The sequence below is a fragment of the Vanacampus margaritifer genome, chromosome 12, assembly GCF_051991255.1.
Source record: "Vanacampus margaritifer isolate UIUO_Vmar chromosome 12, RoL_Vmar_1.0, whole genome shotgun sequence".
Taxonomy (NCBI): Eukaryota; Metazoa; Chordata; class Actinopteri; order Syngnathiformes; family Syngnathidae; genus Vanacampus; species Vanacampus margaritifer.
Genome location: NC_135443.1, coordinates 12,094,068 through 12,115,272, shown reverse-complemented (window position 1 = coordinate 12,115,272; position 21,205 = coordinate 12,094,068). Strand labels below are relative to the sequence as shown.

The window sequence follows — 21,205 nt, the reverse complement described above, 5'->3', positions numbered from 1 at the left end:
ATCTCATTCCATTACAAGCCTGGAGTTTTCCTGATTCAATTGAAGCTGTACCTCTTCAAAGTACAAAAAGTTGCAATGCCATTTCAAAGCGTACCTGCTAACTTGCCATTGGCGATCATGTTAGTGGCCACAAGTTTGATGGTGGACTGGGAAGGGCCAGAGGAAGTGATGGTGGTCACCAGACAGGCTTTTAAAGAATCGCAGTAGTAGCTGGGATTGTCTGCACTCGTCTCCAGCAGTAATTGTACGGCGCGGTCCGTCTGAAAGCAAAAGTGCAATAGAAAGTATGGATGTCTTTCGGCCTAGATGGGTGCCACACATCTGAACAAAGCCTGCTGATTGCAGCTCGTGATTAGAGAGGCAACAGTGACATTGGGAGGTGACTACAATCCCCCGTGGGCCTCAGAGATCCTACACAGGAATGAGGGGGCTGTTATCCTCCATTGTGCTTCATTTGGTCGAAAACATCAAGCAAGGATGGCTAATCGAAGGAGCCACAAAACACCCTGCCACAAATGGATGTGCACACTACCATGGCAACAGTAACTTACTATGGCTTGCCACAATATTAGGTACGGCAATACACTATGTACTGTAATATTTTTCTTGATTTGATACACGAGGAACAGCTGTTGATACAAGTGTACTGAAGATTCTTTATTCACAATGTCAACCCAAAGATTTTCTTGACAATAATATGTTCTATGCAGCCCCCACTAGTCTAAACGCAGTATTCTGATGAATATTCTGCTTGTGGAATATGAGTTAAGTAGCAAAATCGGCTTCTTTTTATCCATCTCAGGGGGCGGCCATTTTGTCACTTGCTGTCACCTGAAAATGACATCAACGTTGCTCAGGGCACAACCAATCACAGCTCACCTTTTTTTAATTTCATTTTTTTTATCTGAGACGTGACTTCCCGCTTTAAATTCTAAAGTAGATCAGTGTTTTATTTTTCACAAATATACCAAAATGTTGCACTTAAGGTGTTTGCTATATTGCTAATTAATATTTCCTCCCCCCAAGCCTAATCATGGCCTCCTTTATCAAAATTCTCTATGAACAGCTGCAAAATGCCAACAGCAGAACCGATATCAATTCCAGTCTTTTATCTGCTTAATTTGTCTTCAACTAAAAAAGGAATAAACTGCATGAGGCCCATTATCAATAACTATTCCAAATACGTTTGAGCCCCTAAAAATTGAAACACCGGCTGTGCTTCTTAAATCTCTTGATATTTCACAGTGGTGGTGAATGGAGTGAAAAATCGTATCGTTATTGTTTAAATACTTATTGACTAAACTGTACATGTGTAAAAAGAGAGAAAGAGTAAGTGGCATTGGAGTACTTACCTGACCCAGGAGGAGGAGCTGGTCAGCACATTTTTTTGTATGCTCATAACTGGAGCGCTTCACTTCCTGTAGGTGAACACGATCCAATTGGAATTTCTGCAGGGAAACAATAGTGATGAGGAAGAGCACAGATTTCAATATAGAGGGCAGTTATATATAAATAATGAATACAGGATACAGATCATTAATAGTTCTTCCTTGTAGTATCACAGCATGCATCCAATTTTGGGGCTGTACTTTTTTATTTTCTTTTTTTAAATAAAACATTAAAACGATTTCAAAGTCAAAAAGATGAGACTTCCAGGAAAAATAGATGACAGAGAGATAGACACTCAGAAATGTGTGCATGACTGTGTGTGTGGCAATGTGCATGTGTATCGTTTAATGTTCATGAAACAGACTGGTTTTTTTGTTTTTATTTTTTTTGCATGAAGTTACACGCAATTCTTCAGTGAGTCACAGCCAAGGGTATAAATCAAATGAGTTTAGAAGCTTCAGAGGGTTGTGTGCTCTCTGTTGGAGGCTTACATATTAGTAATTACAGCCAGGCTGCTGCTACTGCGGCTATTTTATGACAACACCAACCAAATGCAGCTACAGACCGTCTGGGTAGTTCTTTTTAAGTTTTCTATTTATGCTCACTGCGTTGACCCTTATTAAGAGTACAACTTTTTAAAGCAAAATTGTGCATTATCTTTTTTTTTATGGTGGCCATGATGGAGTTACAGAAAGACCCTTTCCAGCAGAAATTGCATATCCATTATTCAATGCCATTTGGCTCACAGTTCTAAGGTTCTGGGTTTGAATCTCAGCACTGGCCTTTCTGTGTAGAGTTTGAATGTTATCACCATATGTGGGTTTTCCCGGGGTTACTGCAGCTTCCGCCCACATTCCAAAAACGCGTATGTTAGGTTAATTAACAAATCTAAATGATCAATGAGTGTGAATGGTTAATTCTGTATTATGTGTCTTGCGATTGGCTATACTGGCTTCTGAGATAACCTTGTAATTTAAATGAGCGCAACTAATCCTTTGAATATTGTAAGGATAAATGTTGAATCTTTTCATTAATTTAGGAAATTAGAAATGGCAAATGTCTTTTCAATGAGCGTTGCAGTTGTCATGCCAACCGGAAATCAATTTGCCATCTTCTAAAGAAACTTTTTTTCCAGGCTTCTCTGAGCAAGTGGGCTGAACAATAATTAAAAATCATAATTTAAAAATGAAATAAAATAATCTATTGTTGACCAAGTGCTTCAGATCTGAAAGCGACAAGAAGCATCGATTTTGGCTTTTTTTTTTTCTCCATACAAGTCTGAACTGGACTCCTTGGTCCTAATTTTCATGATTTTTAAATTATATACTGGACATATGCGAGTGCAGCTGGAAGTTGGTTTATGCATAAAATGTGCCATCTGCTGCATCAAAGCAGCCCCCAGGCCATTCAGAATACTATCAGCCACACAGCTACCTGAGGACCCTTCAGTTTCTGGGCAAAGACCACACCTGGAGTTATCGTCTGAGAATGCGTATGTGTCAAAATAAAGAAAATTCTAAACAATATTATCTTTGTAATGCCATTAAAGGTCATAATGGCGACTCAATGGATTCATTATGCAGGTAAACCTAATGAGACTGCTGGACAATATTGAAAATGCAGGCTTTTATTTTTTTAGAATATAATTAAACTATATAGCATTAAAAAGGATGCTGCTACTGTTTACTGTTAATCTGTGGTTAGAAGCTTTTTCACTTTTCTCACTGACCTGGAAATAGAAGCTCTCACACAGCATGTCGTGGCAGATGTCCAGGTGATTCTGAGGAGACTGCTGAGCTAATTCACTTTGAACCCGGCCCTCCGCTGTGGCCACGTTGAGCTGACGAGACTGGGCAAATGACTGGAGGTAATGTGAAGCCACTGTCCAAAAGTGAAGGTCAGACTCGTCCCCGAACAGCCTGCGGTTTGCCACAACATCACCTCGGTCAAAAATCAACATGCCTAAGGTCTCTTTTTGTAATTGCAGCTTTCTAATGATCACACTTCCATGCATCTTTCAGTGAACATTTTCCCCCACCACATCCCTGTGTTATTTTTCTCATCATTTACCACTCCCAGCCTCCTTGAGCAATTCTGCACAGACACACAGCTGTTGCTAGGTTACCGAGCCACATTAACAATGGCATGATAACTTAGGATGGCCAGATGCAGAGGCATTACAGATGCATGAGCTCTATAAAAGCATCCTCATTATTTGAAAGCCAAAAGTTTCCTTCATTCTCGCCTAAGTAAATGGCACTCAAGACAGACGGAATTGTTTTAAGAGTTACTGGGAAAAATTAGAGCTGGAGCAAAGATGACGGTAAAGTTGCAGACGGCTATCATTGTATGATGATTTTTTTTTTTGTCGTGATGCAATTCAACAAACTCATTTTGGAGGATTACAATGAATTAATTGTAATGGTCCGATGACTCAGGATATCCACAATCTTTTCGTCAACTGACAAGTAAGAATTCAGATGATTTTGTGGAATTCATTGCTGATCAATTGTGTCTTCTTGAAGCAATTCTTTATTCTTTATTAGGATCCCGATTAGCTTCCACAAAGTGGTAGCTAGTCTTCCTGGGATCCTCAAATAGTTCAACAAAAACATACAGAGTTTAAAATTACTCTCTGCAATAAAAATAAAAATGCTAAACAAAAACAGTAGAAACAGACAAACAGCAATACACAATTTGAAAGGTCGCAAAAAGAAAAGGAATAAATAAATGAAATTGCAGATGCAAGAAATAAACTAATTCATCTGTAATGTGTATTTTAATAACTTTTTCATGCAAAATGGAGTGCACTATTTGGCTGCAAGAAGTGCTGGTGCGCCTGTGAACAAGTATGCAGTCTGAAGAGACCGCTGTTGCAAAGCAACGTGGTTATAGTACGTAATTGCAAAGAAACGTATTTATTGAAAGGAGGTTCTACTGTACATAGAGATACAACACACTTGAGTATTTTGCCATCAATTTATCGTACTGTGCAAGAAATGTTAGGCCAGCGTCGGTTTTGTTGTTTGAATGACCTTTTCACAGCAACCAGACGACCAAGGTCATGCAGTCAAATGAAAATACAGTTAGAACCTGTACAAAACGTAAATAATCATTCTATTATTGTGAAATTAACATGATTTTTATTTGACTATCCTTCCCAGATATAATAAATATTTCAGCACTCCCTTAAGTAGGCGTTACTACTGTAGCAATAATATACAGTTTGAGCTTCAAAAATGTAATATGTGACAGTGTTGCACTGTGTACTAAAACTGCAAATGCTGTAATGCACTGTTTCGAAGTACAGTAAGTTGGAAAAACTTGAAGAAGAGAGAAACAATGCATATTGACAGCAACTCACCGTGAGACCAGAAGGCAGCGCTGCAGCAGACTGAGCTCCGGGTCCTGCAGCACACTCTTCATGTCACTGGGGTGTCAATCAGAGATACACAGTTAACAAGCCCACTTCTGCATACATGTTGGCATGCACCATCTTCAACATGACTGTTCGTGTATTTCTTATCTTCTTCATAGAAAATAATCCGTTTATTCACCACTTTCTTTACTTACTTTGACAAAGAATTGAGCTGCTCTTGGATAAGACCTTTAATCTCATCTTTCTCATTGTAGTCTCTGAAAAGGCAAACATGCTGATGTCAATTGGCTACTTACCTAAAATACAATATGGACTTTTTACAAATTACTTGGTGTGTAAATAATGTTTATTGTTAATACTGTATACCAAGTACTGCCATGTTAAGACTACTGAAATTCAGACTTCAAACAGTAGCAAATATGTTGGTTGTTACAATAATTCAACATGTATTGTCATTTAAAATCCATTCATTGCAAAAATACACTTGTAGAATATCTAAACATTCTTTAAAAAAAAAATAAAAAATAACAAAATAAAATATATATATATATATATATATATATATATATATATATATATATATATATGTTTTCAACTCCATTTGTAAACATTTAATGGATTGTGTGACATTTCAAGTGAAAGTAGGTCAGTCTATGAATGAATAAGAGGGTGTATTAGAAGACTGAAAGTGTGACCACAAAATCATGAAACTTCAGAAGTTGTGCCCCATGAATTCAGAACACGTGCGAATATTATCACCTCAAATTTCTAACGGAAATCCAATTCCTATAATTGCATTTTGCTAAAACCCACACTAATGTCTTTGCTTTTGCGGCAAGCTTGACGGAAAATCAATAGTTTCAGTGTATGTTCAGACTGAAATCTAGAGAAATTGAAAAACATTGTCTCTTAATTGTAGTGAATTAAAGAGAGTAATCAATAAAGCCATTCATTAATCTGATTGTTTTACCAGAGTTGCACCTCTACTAAATATGTCACTGGCATCCAAGTCATTTCACGTGCATTTCGTGGGGTCTGGCACAGTGACGGTTTTAGACCAATTTTACAGAGGGAGGCCTATAGCTAGGGCATACCGTAGTTAACCGTACCACAACAAAAGGAGCCTATTTTAATAAATCTTACTAAATGTCAGGTATTCCTCTCCATTGCTTTTTGTTTATAGTTTAAAATGAAGAGAAAAGGGACATTACAGCCTACTTCTGCAACATTACAGCCTACTTGTGCACCATTACGATGAATAACAAGGAGGCAGACATTGAGACAGGCCCAGATAAAGGTGTTGAGAGAGCCGAAGAGAAGCAAGCTGAGAGTGCCTTCGAGAGAAAGCCAGAGGACTTGGGAGACACTGGTTTTCAGAGAGAGGACAGAGAGCAGGAAAGGCACCGATTGAAATCCTGAGGGTGAGCCATCCGAGAGTGAGAAACGAGCAGTTTGAGACACAGAGACAATAAACAGGTATGTGCATCTATAAGCACGGAACTGTCGTGCTTCTAATGTTGAAAAACAAACATATGCCTTTCTAATGAGGGTGTGTACGAGCGCATGTGTGGTTTATTTATTTAAATTGCATTCAAATTAACATGAAATTAATGTCTATTTAACAGGTTTAATACATAACAGTTTTTAAAAGATGGGAAACTGATGCATATAAGATGCCAAGCTTCAAATAATTTGCAGGCTTTGAGTTAAGAATAGAATGAAATAATTATACTGAATACAGTTTTAAAAGAACACAATAAAATGGATATAATTAAAAAAAACAGGACAAATAAATACAGTGGAGCAATTTAAACAATAGCACAGTAGATGTGTATTTGTATTTCTGTATTTTGTAGACAAAAAGCAATGGAGAAGAATACATAAGATTTCAGCAACACAGTATTTAAACAACATTTACTATAATAGGCTAAAGTTGCAGGCCTGTTTGATTTTGTGTTGTGGTAGGTTTAACTAACATGAGCTAGAAGTGTGCCAGTGGTCTAGAGCTTGTGTATTAAAATAAAATATTTTGCAGTATTTTTGTTTGTTTGTTTGTAATATTGTAGTACTTTTGGGCAAGATAATCCTGATACGTAATTTACGCATCACTCGGCAGTGATAGTGACTTGATAATCTGACTCGGAGCATGCCAAGAGTTGCCCAATATTTTTTTTTTTTGAAGAACATTCCTGGTTCATGAAAACTAGTCTAACATTTGTGAGTCTCTTCTGGATGCTACACTTCAAACATTTATGTTCAAATGTCAAATTTGAGGGAATAATAAAAGCTTTACATTAAACTTACACTTGTGTAATGTCCATGGTGAAGGTCCCTGACCACGGCTGGAGTAGGAGGAAAGTCTTAAGGGTGAGGGCAGCTCGGGGTAGCAGCAGATAGGGGCACCACACCGAATCTGGACATATTGGTCAAAGAGCAGACAGAAACAAAGTGCTAGGAAGAGTGTCTTTTTGTTATTCATTTTCAGTTGGTAGCCTACCGGTGAGATCTTGTTCATCCATACGATAGCTAGCCGACTTCATGGCCATCTCCAACACTCGAATGCAGCCGTCATCTGAAGCCAGCACCACTTTGTCGGAAGTGCACCAGTCGATGTCTAAGACGCGATAGTTGACGTTGCGACCGATGCGCATGCTGCTGACCATTTGGACCTAGAAGAGGTGATAACCAATGAAAATCAACACAAACAAACCGTTAAAGAGTTTTTGGAAAGTGACTTTCTTTGGATGCTGCATACAGTATAACCTGAACAACAGCGATGTCATATGGAAGAATTCGCTTTGACAAAATCCTTAAATCATGCTGAATAAATAAGATGGCATGGCGACTGGAAGACAGTTAGCAAACGGCCTTGTCAACGGGTGCAAACTGCTTGCTGGCTTTTAATGGAAATGTGCAGAAGTGAGCGCATAAGACAGCTGTCAGCAGAGTGCTCAAGCATTTGGGAGATTTCTCCCACTCCTCCCTTGCTGCTATGACTGCTTCCCTCTGCGACTTGATCCATCTGCTGTCTGCCTTTTACGATTGGGGACTGAGCGCTGCACCTTATCTCGGTTCCAATAAAGCATCCACCCATCTTCCTGCAGCCTACACTGCTAAATACACAAGAGAATAAACCTGTGTCCACCTTTGCAGGGTCCATAGCTCATTCCTGCTGGAAAAGCTACGCTGTGTATACAAAGTCAAAGTCCAGTCTGTTATTTAAGCAATAATGAACATCCATGTTGCTTGGTTTGTACTTCTATACATCAATGTCATTTTTGGAAATCATTTTATTATTATTTTTTTTCCAGATGGTCACACAAGCTTTGGAGCCATACCTCTTTAGTGTCCCAGACCTCTGCTCCATCAGTGTACATAACCAAGAGTTTCTGATTGCCTTTTCCGGGTGCAAAGCGAATTTTCTTCACCCAGCCGCGGTGAGTTGGTATTCCCCTAAATATCAACCACATTGGGAAATTCAGTCATATTAAAATGGGTTATTATCACCCATTTAGTGAAACTGCAAGTAAAATTTCTCTCGTAGACATTTTTTTTTACATGTTAATTTTTGACTGTCTAGCGATAAGCGGTTTCATCAGACTACAAAAAATTCTTAAATTAACAGGGATTTGGCAAGATTCACCAAACTAGACTAGAGATAGACCGATATGTTTTTTTTTTCAGGGCCGATACCGATGGCGATTATTAGTAGTCAAGGCGGCCAATAACCGATATTTGAAGCCGATTGTCATCTTCAGTAAAAAAGGCGGAAAAATATTGGCGTCAAAATTTAACTATAAATACAAATGCCAATTTTTACTTTTTTGTCATGTTTTAGATTATGTCTATTGAACAAATTTTCAGACTTTTCAAAATGTCGATTTTTCAAAATCTTAGACTTAGATAATAGACTTAATTATAAATTTCTTTAAAAAAAATGTTCACGGACCAAGGTTATCAGAACGTCTTAAAATGTTAAATGGAAACTTAAACAAGTACCATAGCTCGCTATAGTTTTCTACAGTACATATTTTTTTTCCAAAATTAAAAAATACCTGATATCGTAAACTTTCACATTTCTTTGTTTTAATGTCGAAGAAAACCAAAAGGTTCAGAAGGTTCCCAGGGTCAGCAGAATCTCATTTAGATTTACTTTGCATCGGCTGTCAGATAAAAAAACAACAAAAACAATATTGGCGCCCGATTATCGGTCTATCTCTACAGTAGACTTTTGAATACAATTTTGTATTGCTCGAAAGCTGATGTTATTTCTTGGGTTCACAGTTACAAATAAATAAATAAATAAAACACGGTGTGAGCATTCAATTGTGCATTTGAGAGTGTGACATGTACGTTAAAAAAAGAAGACTTTAAAATGATTTAAGACTCAAAACACAAAACTTCAACATCCGAATTTTGACTTTCAAATTATAGACTTAAGAACGTGCTTAAATCCTTGTAAGAATGAATGATGCACTTATGTAGCATAAAATAAGCGGGAAGAGAATTAAAAAATAACTAAATCACCTGGACAAACGTGCTTTAAGGTCCCAGAAGTTAAGATTTCCATCCACATCACCAAGCACCAAGGTGTCACCTTTCCATGCAATGCAGGCAATACTACCCATACTGCCCTGCAACATATTCAATAAGCAGGAGAAAATGACAATTCCACATTCCCAAACCATATCTTATATAACACCATCACTGACGTGTGTTTTGGATGCAAATGATAACCGGAAAAGGTTGATTAATATTTATGACGGCAAGGTGGTAAACACGCATGGATGAATTTTAAGTTAGATGATGTCACGAGACGAGACTGGTGCTGTGGAGTCGCTGCATGCGTCTCACCTTCAGTGTATGGTGTGATTGACAGGATCAAACATTTTAGGAGAGTTTCTGTCAGTGTGCTGACACAGATATGAAAGCGGCAAAGCCTTTGGGGTATGCAAATCTATGTGAAATGAATCTGCATCAGTCATGAAGAAGTTATGAAGGACTTAAAATCCCTGGGTAAGCCTCGGGTCTCTACAACTGCAATGTGAAAAGATGCAGGTACTGAGAGAGGGAGGGAATACACTGCATAAGAATCCAATCTGCTGCTTAGAAATAGAATGTGATTGTGATTTCTCATTACAAAAAAAAAAACGGAGCTCTGTGAGACTAACAAAGACTGGAGCCTTAAGTTAATTTGAAAATGTAAACTGAGGATTTATAAATAAATAACAGAATTTGTATCCAAACCAACATAATACAATTGAATCTTTAGATGGGCGCACACCTGGTCCATATACGTGTCCCCACTACATTACAATGACGGCTGACTGTCAACATTATATAATTTTAAATGGTGAAAAAAAAAAAGGATCAGTGCCAGCGGACTTTTTTTCTTCACCTCTGACAAGTATTTCCACCAACATGATCGCAAACAATACAGTCTTCGTAATAACGGGCCTTGAGTTTTTCCAAGCATGCATTACGTTGCTTGGCAACCTGGTCAACTCTCAATTTGCACTTTCTCCTAAGTGCTCATTTAAAAGCACGAGGGCTGGGTGAGTACCGATACCAGGAAACATTATTGGGACGATACCTGGCTCAATTTCAGGGTATCGGTACTCGGGACTTGTGGCCATTTTATGATCAGGAACGAGAAATTACGAATTAGAATAATAGAAAATTGCCATTAATTTCATGAAATTTTAAAGAAGTCAACCCAAAACATTTCTTTACAATAATATGTTGTATGTGCCACCACTAGTCTAAAATGGCAAGCTGATTAATATTGTGTTTGTGAAATATGAGTTAAGCAGCTAAATCTACCATTTTTTATCCATCTCACGGGGCGGCGGCCATTTTGTCACTTGCCATTGACTGAAAATGACATCACAAATGTACAGGGCTCAGGTAACAACTAATCACGGCTCAGCTTCAGAAAACAGACGAGTTAGTGGGACTGTATATTACACCATTGTTGTGTTGACTTCCCCTTGCTATATTGGGATGTAAAGGTCTTTCTGGAAAATTGTTTGTAATATTTCAGAAATTTTATTGGTCAAAAGTACTAGTGGTATCAGTACTTGGTATCGGTATCTGTGACCAAGAGTTGAGTACTTGTACTGGTATTGGTCTGAAAATAAATAAAGAACAAGCACGATGTTCTGATTAAATTGCTTTGGAGAAGATCAGTATAACTAGAAAGTCTGACATATTTTCTGAATGGCTCTATATGGAATTTATGTCCGAAGAAAAAAAAAATAAATAAAAAATAGGGCCACCCTAGAACGTCATCGAATCATGGTTCTTTCGAGGTTGTGCATAAATTTCCAGGTTACGCGTGGTGGGTGTGTCAGAAGACTTGACAGGAGAACCGTTGCACCTTGAAAAAACGAAAAAAATCATGCACAGGCATCCTGTAATTACCCCTCAGGAAGCCATTTATTACACGTCTGACTATTTGTAATTCAGAGTTATGAAGCGTAGGAATTATTTTATGAGAAAAGAGAGGCGAAAGGTCAACACAACACAAACAAAAAAAGAATCATAGTGTAGACTCACATCAGGAGGTATACGAGCACCATCCTTGACAGTGTTGCCCTCAACAGTGATATGGTAGACCTGCCCATCTGTGTCCGTGAACACAAAATGTTCCCTGGCAGATATGGCCTGGGTGCTCTCAGACTTGCTCTCCGCATCCTGCAGCAGACTACTGAAGGAATCAAACAAATTTACAATTCCCTCAGATATGCACCTTGTACACTAACAGTGTGTGACAACAGAAACAAAAGAGCTACAGCATTTCAGAGGCTTTTAAGCGCTGACCTGATAACTGCGGATTCAACAATATTTTGCTCAGCGTCTGAAACGGTCTGACGAGCCATAGCCTCCCTTGCTGCCATCTGCTTCTTCTTTAGACTCTTCAAGTTGTGCGATGGGGACCACTCCTTCATAAAGACAACAATTGGAGATTTGAGGAGCAAATCAAGAAACAGGCAAATCAAGACAAACCATTGTAGGGTTAAACGCAGAAAGCAAACAAGAAAATGGATGCGTTTTTATTCTCACATAAAGGTAAAGCACAAAAGAGTTACTCCCCAACCTTACTCCCTTTGAGCAACAGAGGTGGCCTTGGATCTCAGGTTTGCGATCAATATGGAAATAAGACAGCAATATGGTACTGAGGAAGGCCAGCATGTATTATTAAGGCTACTGTCGGTTTTATTCGCTCTGTAGAGGATTTTACAGCCCCACTGTAAAGTTTGTCCCGCATAACTCTTCTTTTACGAGCATACTGTAGCTGCCCAAAAGATTCTATTGTGTCTTGCTGAGCAAGGATATTTTGTTAAGAGAAATCATTCCAATTGCCCACATGAGCTCAGAAAGGTGGAGAAGACAAAAGGTAAGAGAAAATGACTGTATGTCAATGTTTTAGATGAGTACTTTAAGAGGTCCAGATAGCAAACTTTTATGTACTGTAGTCTTCAATTGTAGTGACTGTAGATGTGTCAATTGATATCATGCAATACATAGGACAATTTAAAAAATGAAAAAAAACTTTGGCTAGTGGTTTGCCTTTGTACCAGAGCTGTAACAGTCGGGAAGTTCTTTGCCATCTCTCGAAGAAGTGTCCCTGTCCTGGTGTCCCACAACTCCAGTGGTTTGTCTCTGAACACCACTACCAGGTACTGCCTGTAGATGAACATAGGTAACAACAAAAACATGACAATAAATTATTTTTGTATGTTTATGGTTGCCATAAGTTTGTAACGCCAATAGTAATGAGCAACTTTGATGAATGGCATCATATTAACATTAATTTCATGATGAACTTAGACCATCTTCTTGTAGTGTTAAAGTACATTTGCACCGATGCAGTCTTATGCAAATGCCATGCTAACCTTTTGCGCTTACATTGCTGTAATTTTGACGCTGTTACATGACCTTTATCAAATGTCGCACATTAACTTTGGATTGTCGCTGACCGTTATGAGTCATGGCTTTCTATTCTGACTTTTTATCAAAAATGCCGGTCTTAGTTGACTTCACTGATACTGTTGTCCATTTTAGTGGAGGCAGATTCCATAATACCGGCTAGCCAAGATTGAGTGAAGGCCCAAAATTGCCCATTTATTACCTACAGGGCTAGCTGAGAGCTGTCAGAAAATCCTCGGTGTGGTTTAGTTATTTATTTACAATACAGTAGGTGATCAATCTAAATACACTATAATGATTTACAAAACGTACCATTATGCGCATCAACATGCAAGGCTTGTGAGGACAATTTTCTTATTTGTAGAAAAAAAGTCTCGAGTTCTCTGTGAAGTTTACTTAGGTTCGGGTTTTAAGGGGGGTATATAAACCTATCTGGCCTTATGTGAAAAAGTATTTGATTCCCCTCATTAAATCATGAATTAAGTGTGATTAGCCAGCAGTGATAGCAGAGTTCAATTACACTGGCCACATCCAAGCCTGACTAGCGCCAGATTTGTTGAATCAATAAATCACTTAATTAGTGCTTGTAAGACAAAGTGAAGTAGGTTACAACGTCTTATTAAAAACAAACACTCCAAGTACTCAACGATCCGAAGAAATTTGAAGAATAAATGAGAAACAAAGTGACATCTCGGCCTAGAAAAAGTTACACTCCAGTGAACCAACCATACTCAAAGCCATTATGCCGCAATGGAGAAAATTGGGAACACTTTTCCAAAGCGGTCAGTGAACCAAAATTTCTCCATGAGTGCAACGACTCATCACCAAAGAGCCCTGAAAAACATCCAAAGAACCTCAGGCCTTTTTGGCCACGGCTACATAACATTAACAAAGACAAAGTGCAAAAACTGTCTTGTCAATTAAAGGCTAAAAAGCGCAAAAAATATACTTTAAAAAATGTATAAAATTGCATCCATAGGAGAGTTCCAAGGTAAAAACCATTGCTGACAAAAGAGAACAGAAACACTCAGCTCACATTTGTGAAAAAAACATTGTACAATAAAACAATACACAACTTTTAAAGAAATATTATGTGGACCGATGAGACAAAACAATTCTGCGAAGATAAGTGGGATACAATTCCATGACAGCACTATGAAAGACTCATCACCACTTCTTGTAAACACTTGATTTCAACCAGTTATTCAGTTCAACGGCGAATAATTTTCATGTATGGTCAGGTGTGTTTTGATTTGTGCCCCCTTAATTAATAAAATCATCATAGAGAAACAGAATTTTATTTACTTGGTTTGTCTTCGTGATTAAAATTGGTGTGATGTTCTAAAGAAAATTAAGTGTGATAATAAACAATTAATTCAGAAATCAGGAAAAAGGAACATTTGATCACAGGTAAACGGTACATACTAAACAACTGCTTAGTTTTGTAGGTAATTGGGAAAACAGGCAACTCACTTAAGATGTGAAACTTTTATCATCTCAATGGGTGGCTCATCATTTCCACGCTCACCTCTGAATGCAAAACATCGTCCTGGAAAACAAAAAACAAACACATGCAAGAATAGATAAAGTGAGAGAGTTAGCTCATCAATGCACTTGTGAAAAGACGGATTCTTTCCATTTCACTTTAGTGCCGGTTCCCTCAGGGTATTAACCCACTTTTTAGAAAGTTGGGGGAGGAAACAGCCAAAAACTTGCTCTTACCTGTGCTGCAATCTATACTTTTCTTAGAATTGCACCCATTGAATTAGAACTCATGCAGCTCGCCAAGTTAAGTACCAACTAAAAGAAGGCCATTCAAGTGTACTATATGATGCGCGCCAAAAGAGGTGCTGATCTGTTTTGGTGAAGGCCATTTAGTAAAGTAGTATACTGTATAACAAAAAAAAGCTACAGTGCAGAGCAGTTTTGCTTGAGGCTTTCTTGGGGGAGTGTGACTCGGAATAGTTATGTGAAAACTGCATTAAAGCACTGTATACCTAAAAGGAATATAATAATAAAAGGAATATTCTCCTCCCATCAAGTCAACCACTCACTACATGTCAGGCTGTCACACTCATATGGGTTTGCATGTTTGACGATCTCTATTTTATAGCATCTCTAAATATGATACACAAATCCAATGTGATGTTTAATGGGTGGCTTAACAACAAACTTTTTTAAACACACTTAAATTGAAGGCCTACTAAGCTGTTAAATAGCAGGAGGCGCTAAATTGTGTGTTCACTTTAACATATTGCGTGAGTTATTGGCAAAATATGTATAAGTATTGGAGAACGCCATATTTAAAAAGGGTTTTGCGTTTTACGTAGCTCTGAGTAGTTTCATCATGAAAATTTTAGCAAAGGCCTGCAAGCACAAGATGAAGGAATGGTCGTGGATCTCAGATAGTTTTCATCATGGAAAATTTGTGGGAGCACCACAAGTGCTAAATGAAGTTTAAAGTGATGGAAGTGGAAGTGCTGCTGGTGCCAAACCCAGATTAAATACAAATAAAAATGGGTGAGTTGCTTCTGATGTAAAAACTATACCAAAAATAACAATAATCATGAGTGACTTGCTGAGCCGAAAGTTATAAACGCAGTGCATAAAAACACATAAAAGCCATGTTTTGTTTGATTTAACTTGCACTGAGTGCAGTTTTTGTTTTGTTTCTTGAACTAAAAAAATGTTTACAGAAAATCTCTATCTGCCTCCTTTCATTTTCTTTGGCACTATTATGCATGCTAGCTTGCACCTTCCAAATAGACATCTACTTGCGTATACTCCACCCATAGACTGCAAAATGATAGTGGGAATATTTTTGCAGATGCAATCCTACAGTAGTTCTGCCCAATTAGTATATGAGACTCCAAATCCGTTTTCGTGACCAATCTAGTTTGCGCCTGTTTTTGTAAACACAAAACTTCAGTAAATCATTCCCTTAAGTATCGCTTGTGCGTTTCTCACCGGTAGGCATGTCGACGTGCTGCAGCTCATTTCGAACCAGGCCCATGTTGTTGGGAGAAGAAGTGGCAAATGATAGAAAACTGGTGAGACTCACCCACTCAATACCCCTGTGGAATGAACACACATGCAGTGTCAAAATTGCACACTAAATCAAATCAGCCAACTGTGTAAAATGATTTTTTTTAGAGCTTCAGGAGCAGAAACTGCACCATAATGAGATGGTAAGGACCCACATGATTAATTAGTCAATTTTCCCTGTAAATGTAAATTGAATGCTAAATAGTTTAGCCTCCTTGGCTGTGTTGGGGTATCGGCTGCTCGGCTCATTTGCATAAAGGCCTCTTGCTAGCCCCACAAATATTGAAATGCCACAAGTTTTAACAAGTTTTAGCACGAGAACCATGGAAATATCCTGTGGGAGGAAATGATGTCATACACAAAATCTTATGGAACAACAAATTGCATGCTTTTATGTGCTGGTGTACACATGTGTAGCTAGTACCGATAGTTTTCCACGTATATAGCCATACAATTTTATACACCACGTGTTTTCATTAGCGTTGCGGGTGAGCTGAAGTCAATCTCAGATGATGAGCAACAGGCGGGCTACATCCTGAGCTGGTCACCAATCAATCACAAGGCACATAAACAACCAAACATTCTTACGGTACAAGAACATGAAAACTCTACCTGAGCCAAGATTCAAACCCGGGAACTCTTGACTGTGAGGCAGACGCGTTAACTATCGTACTACAATCCAATGTGGCAACCTTAAGTTTATATTAAAGAACAGCAACTCAAGACAGAGTGAAGTAATTATTGACGCTTAAATAGTCACCTTTTATAAACACTCAAATCTGAGATATTGATCGCTATTTTGCTACAACTGCAATGTTGTGTTGTTAATGAGAGGCAGATTGACTGAAAGGGTAATGTAAAAATAAATGTAATTTATTTATTTATTTATTTTTTTAAATACCTCACTACTTTGTGGTTCACTTATTGCAGATTCACTCTATCACGGGTTTTTATTTGGGCCCATTTACGCTGCTATTTTTGTCCTTTTTTTGTAATATTTGAGTACTGGCAAATAAAAATTCATCCGTCGCAGGTGGGCGTTGAACGCAACACCCGTGAATTGTGATGGAACACTATCAATCTACTCATCATTTTGTTTCTCGATTATTAATAACGGTGACACTTGTCAATGGAATTTTGTAAATTAGGGGAAAACAAATAAAAATATCAAACTGGTAATAATGTTAGGATAAGTGTTTTTATTCCCATTTAATCCTTTGTCTGTGTGTCTGAAAAGGTATCAAAGAATCCTTAACCAAAAAATGTAAGTGAGTGAAATAATAGAGAATATTTTTTTTCTCATTATTATCATTCATAATTAGTTATTAATTGCTCTAAAATGGGTGGGTGGTTTTTATCCTTGTTTGCTAAACCCTAGTTGTCCAGTTTTCATACTTTGTTGCTGGAAAGAATTTAAACTGAGGTTTTTTGTCCCACGAGAGGCATTTTTCACTGCTGACAGTTTCTACTCTGCTGCCTTCCTTCCCTCCTGTCTCTCCACAAGTCCAATTAAGTTCACCAATGACAGTGCTCAATTTCAAGTGTAAAAATTCCCTGGGTGAAGTTTCCCCCTTTGAGACACTGTCACCACTCAAAGTTAGTTCAAACTTTTATATCTGCAATGACGCATTGTGACCAACCTATCAAAAGCAGAAAGCCTTGTGCAAGAACTTTGTCAAAAACAGCAACACTCATACAGTCTGTGCAAACAGTGTGGCAACCATAGTATACCAGAGTCAATTTAAAATAGTCTAGTAGTCTGCTTTATATCCTAAGGTATATTCTGGACAGCACATTATATACCATATATATATAACAAATGCTTGTAATTAACACATGTAAGTTAACAGTAACAATCCATTCTATTTGACCTAAACAAAAGGAGGGAAAGGACATATTTTTCACATAGCAGGGAGAATTGTGAGAAAAATGAGGACATTCACATTCTTAGATAAAACAACCAAGTGGTCACAGGTCATTAGGTATCAGAATATGGGATGCTACACTTCATCCATGATTGATGATTCATGAGCCCATGTCTTTGCTCAGTTGACTATGAGGAACAGAAAATTGCTGAAGGGGCCTCAGGACCATCACATGAGATGGCTATTGGCTAGAAGGCTTCACATGAATTACTTAGAACCTGGTGGATTTCAAGAGGCCCAGTCACACACAGGTATGGAATGACACTTCTCCTTCTTCTGCCATCATGCTGCCGTCCAACTTCCAATGTTCTTATTTGAGACGGATGGATGCGACGGAAGAGGGAGCATACATTTTTCTAAACACAAATGCTCAAAAAAAACAACACCTTTTTGGGACAATCCACAGGTGAACAGATTAATTGGATACAGGTGAGTGTCATGACTGAGCATCCCGGTTTATCATCTTTGGTCCAGAATATCATCAAAAGATTCAGAGAATCTGGATAAATCTCTAAATGTAAACGGCAGGGCAAAACCCAGCATTGAATGCCCATGACCTTCAATCCCTCAGGTGGCACTGCATTAAAAATTGACAAATGCAAAGAACTTAAAACTCTACCATGCAAAGAAAAATACGTATATCAACAACAACCAGAAACGCTGGGCTCGAGTTCATCTGAGATGGGCTGCCACAAGGTGGAAAAGTGTGCCGTGGTCTGATGAGTCCACATTTCAAATAATTTTCTGAAATCATACACGTTGTGTCCTCCGGGCCAAAGGTGAAAAGGACCATCCGGATTGTCAAAGCCAGCATTTGTGATTGTATGGGGCTGTGTTACTCCTACTTGTACATCTCCGATTTCAGCAATAATTCTGAAAGGTACATACAGGTTTGGGAGCAACATATGCTGCCATCCAAGCAACATCAAATAAGATATTTCGAACAATGTTTTATCAGTTTGAACATTAAAAAGCTTGTGCTTGAAGTGTTTTCAATTGAATATAAGTGTTAAAAGGATTTGTTAAACTTTCGGGTTTTGCTGTTTGTCTTGGAAAGTCTTCCAAATTGACCACTGTTATACATTATTAACATTTTGAATTCTTTATTTCATATATTAACCATGTTGAAATGTTTTATAGATGTGTAGAGTAGGTGAAATAGTGTTGAACTCAGTATAATTTGACCTTAACTTTGTTGTGTTTTGCGCACACACATTCTGTTCGTGAGAACAGATTTTGCCACACACATACCCTGAGAGCACCATCACTCATGGCCACTCTAAATCCAGTTCAATTTGTTTGGGAGATATTGTTTTGGGAAAAAAGTATGAAAAGTACCCTGAGGGTATATTTTGTCTAAAAAGATGAACACAGCTGCGGACTGTGTACGAAAATAATATTATGTAACATATTGTGTGAGAACCAATCTGTTTTACTTATTCATGATGGGAGGAGGAATAGGTGTTCTCTTACTGATTTGGATTCTTTAAAAGCTGTATTATTATTTTTTGGAACACGCAAAAGAGGACAAATAATTAACCTCTATCACCACTTAATCATAAAGTGTCCCTTTGATGCCAATGTGCAGAATGACTCCACATCTTACCTTACTTCACAAGAATGGACACTGAGCTCCTTGTGGAGAAGACCACTGGTAAGGTTGTAGACCAGTACAGACCCATTACTGGTGCCTGAGAATAGACAAAAAGAACGCTCATTAAATTGTTAAATGCACAGTAAGGAACAAATCTTTCAATAAAAGTGAGCCACGAGGACGGGTCAGAGTACAAATGCAGTGAGACAGAACTGGTTCTACAGTCACTCTAGTCAAAATACACGGTCATGAGTGTGGCTCATTGATTGAGTTTTTGAGTGCCATTCAGCGGTGGATACATACATACCAACTAAATAATAAGAAACTGGGGTTACAAGCTGGTTGTCCCGCAGAGTCTTTTAAGCTTTTTGCTAGCATCATAAAAAGAAGAAGAATCATCTTTTTTTTTTGTACACAACTATACTCATGTGACCTCTGTATTTGAACCATCACAATGAACACACACTGTGATCAAAGCAACCTGTTTTATATTAAGAATCACTCAAAAAAAAAAATGTCGTCAAAAGACTTTCAGCATTTTCTAAATGCTGCTTTCTCAACAATATTGAAGGGTTACATATCTTTCCCGATAAAGTGAAAAACGCTATGTGCCAGCATGCACCATTGTGCGTTGTCAAATATATTTGCATTGTTGAGCAATGGAGGGCCCTCGATGTCACACTGTTGTTGTTTTTTTTTTAAATTGGGTCGGATATTTGTGGTTGAAATGGACTTTGTCAGTTATAAGAAGTTTGTTGTACTGCCATTTTTTGTGGTAACGTTCTACATGCAAATTCGACATATCGGCTCGATGATGTTAGCTGGCTACTGCTTGCTCATTTGGCTTGGACCAAAAATAGTTCCCACAGCGCCGCTGTGCCATCAGGCTCAGTTACTAATTCCATTTACGCTGCTCAAATGTCTGTAATTGTACAACTACGGGATAGCCGTCAGAAAACTCAGCTTCGAGTACGTTAATTCCCTTTTCTGTCTGCTTCAATGCCTGCTGTCTAGTGTCTACACCGCCTGTATGAATGTGTGTGTGTGTGTGTGTGTGTGTGTGTGTGAGACCTGCCTCCCACACCGAGCAGGCAGACTAACATGAGAGGGAAAAAAGAAGCGGCCCTCTATCTGTATGCAGCATACACAATTTCCAACATACAGTACACACATGAATATCTGGATTATGGCTTTTCAGAGGGGGCCTCGGACCTTTTACTACTTCTGATTGGTATAGACCACAATGGCGTAATATGTGTCTGTTGATCCAGTGCAACCTCGCTTTTTTTTTCTTTTATTCTTTTTTTTTTTTTAAGTCGTACCGCTGAGAATTTAGCTTGCAATGTATGACCAAACTGGTTGCAAAATACAATCTTATTGAAAGTGTAGCACTAAGTTGGCTACTAATTTCCACAAACACGTCACCTTTGATTGCCGTTGCACGCCATTGCACATCCGCACACTTGTTGCTAGTTTTTCTTTGTTTGACTCCCATGTATATTTTATCATTTGATCGCACGTTAGACCATTTGTATTAAGGACCAAAACTGCCAACATTTAAAATAAATAAATAAATGAATGAAAGTGAAAATAAAAACGTATATATATATAAAAAAAAAATGTCATCACTGACAAACTGTTGACTCTGTTCAGGATTTACATTTGTTATGAATGGTTGTTTGTCTCTGTGTGCTTTGCGATTGGGTGGCAACCAGTTGAGGGCGCACCCCCCGCCTACTGAAGACAGCTGGGATAGGCTCCAGCACCCCCACAATCGTTGTGAGGAATAAGCGGTTTGGAAAATGGATGGATATCTACTATAATCGCTCAAGAGGAAATTACATTTACACTAGCCTATAAACTATATATTTTGTGTTACGCACACACAACAGAAAGAAGCTGTAACAGCTTAATGTTAATGCCTCTCACGGGATATATAAA

General features: G+C 38.2%; 1 protein-coding gene across 2 annotated transcripts in view; it reads right to left on the bottom strand.

The window, feature by feature from the left end:
* The window catches only part of wdr11 (WD repeat domain 11), a 45,388-nt gene that overhangs the window by 6,438 nt on the left and 17,745 nt on the right, over positions 1-21,205 (bottom strand). The window contains exons 11-25 of one of the 2 annotated variants that reach the window (XM_077582433.1): positions 19,277-19,361; positions 15,668-15,774; positions 14,174-14,249; positions 12,349-12,457; positions 11,591-11,712; positions 11,327-11,477; positions 9,296-9,402; positions 8,107-8,221; positions 7,266-7,437; positions 7,073-7,181; positions 4,963-5,025; positions 4,754-4,819; positions 3,119-3,308; positions 1,353-1,448; positions 95-260 (exon numbers count right to left, since the gene is read on the bottom strand). In XM_077582433.1, the coding sequence (XP_077438559.1) occupies positions 95-260; positions 1,353-1,448; positions 3,119-3,308; positions 4,754-4,819; positions 4,963-5,025; positions 7,073-7,181; positions 7,266-7,437; positions 8,107-8,221; positions 9,296-9,402; positions 11,327-11,477; positions 11,591-11,712; positions 12,349-12,457; positions 14,174-14,249; positions 15,668-15,774; positions 19,277-19,361 (1,734 nt within the window). The remainder of the gene's footprint in view (positions 1-94; positions 261-1,352; positions 1,449-3,118; positions 3,309-4,753; positions 4,820-4,962; positions 5,026-7,072; positions 7,182-7,265; positions 7,438-8,106; positions 8,222-9,295; positions 9,403-11,326; positions 11,478-11,590; positions 11,713-12,348; positions 12,458-14,173; positions 14,250-15,667; positions 15,775-19,276; positions 19,362-21,205) is intronic. The other variant, XM_077582434.1, reaches the window with a different exon arrangement.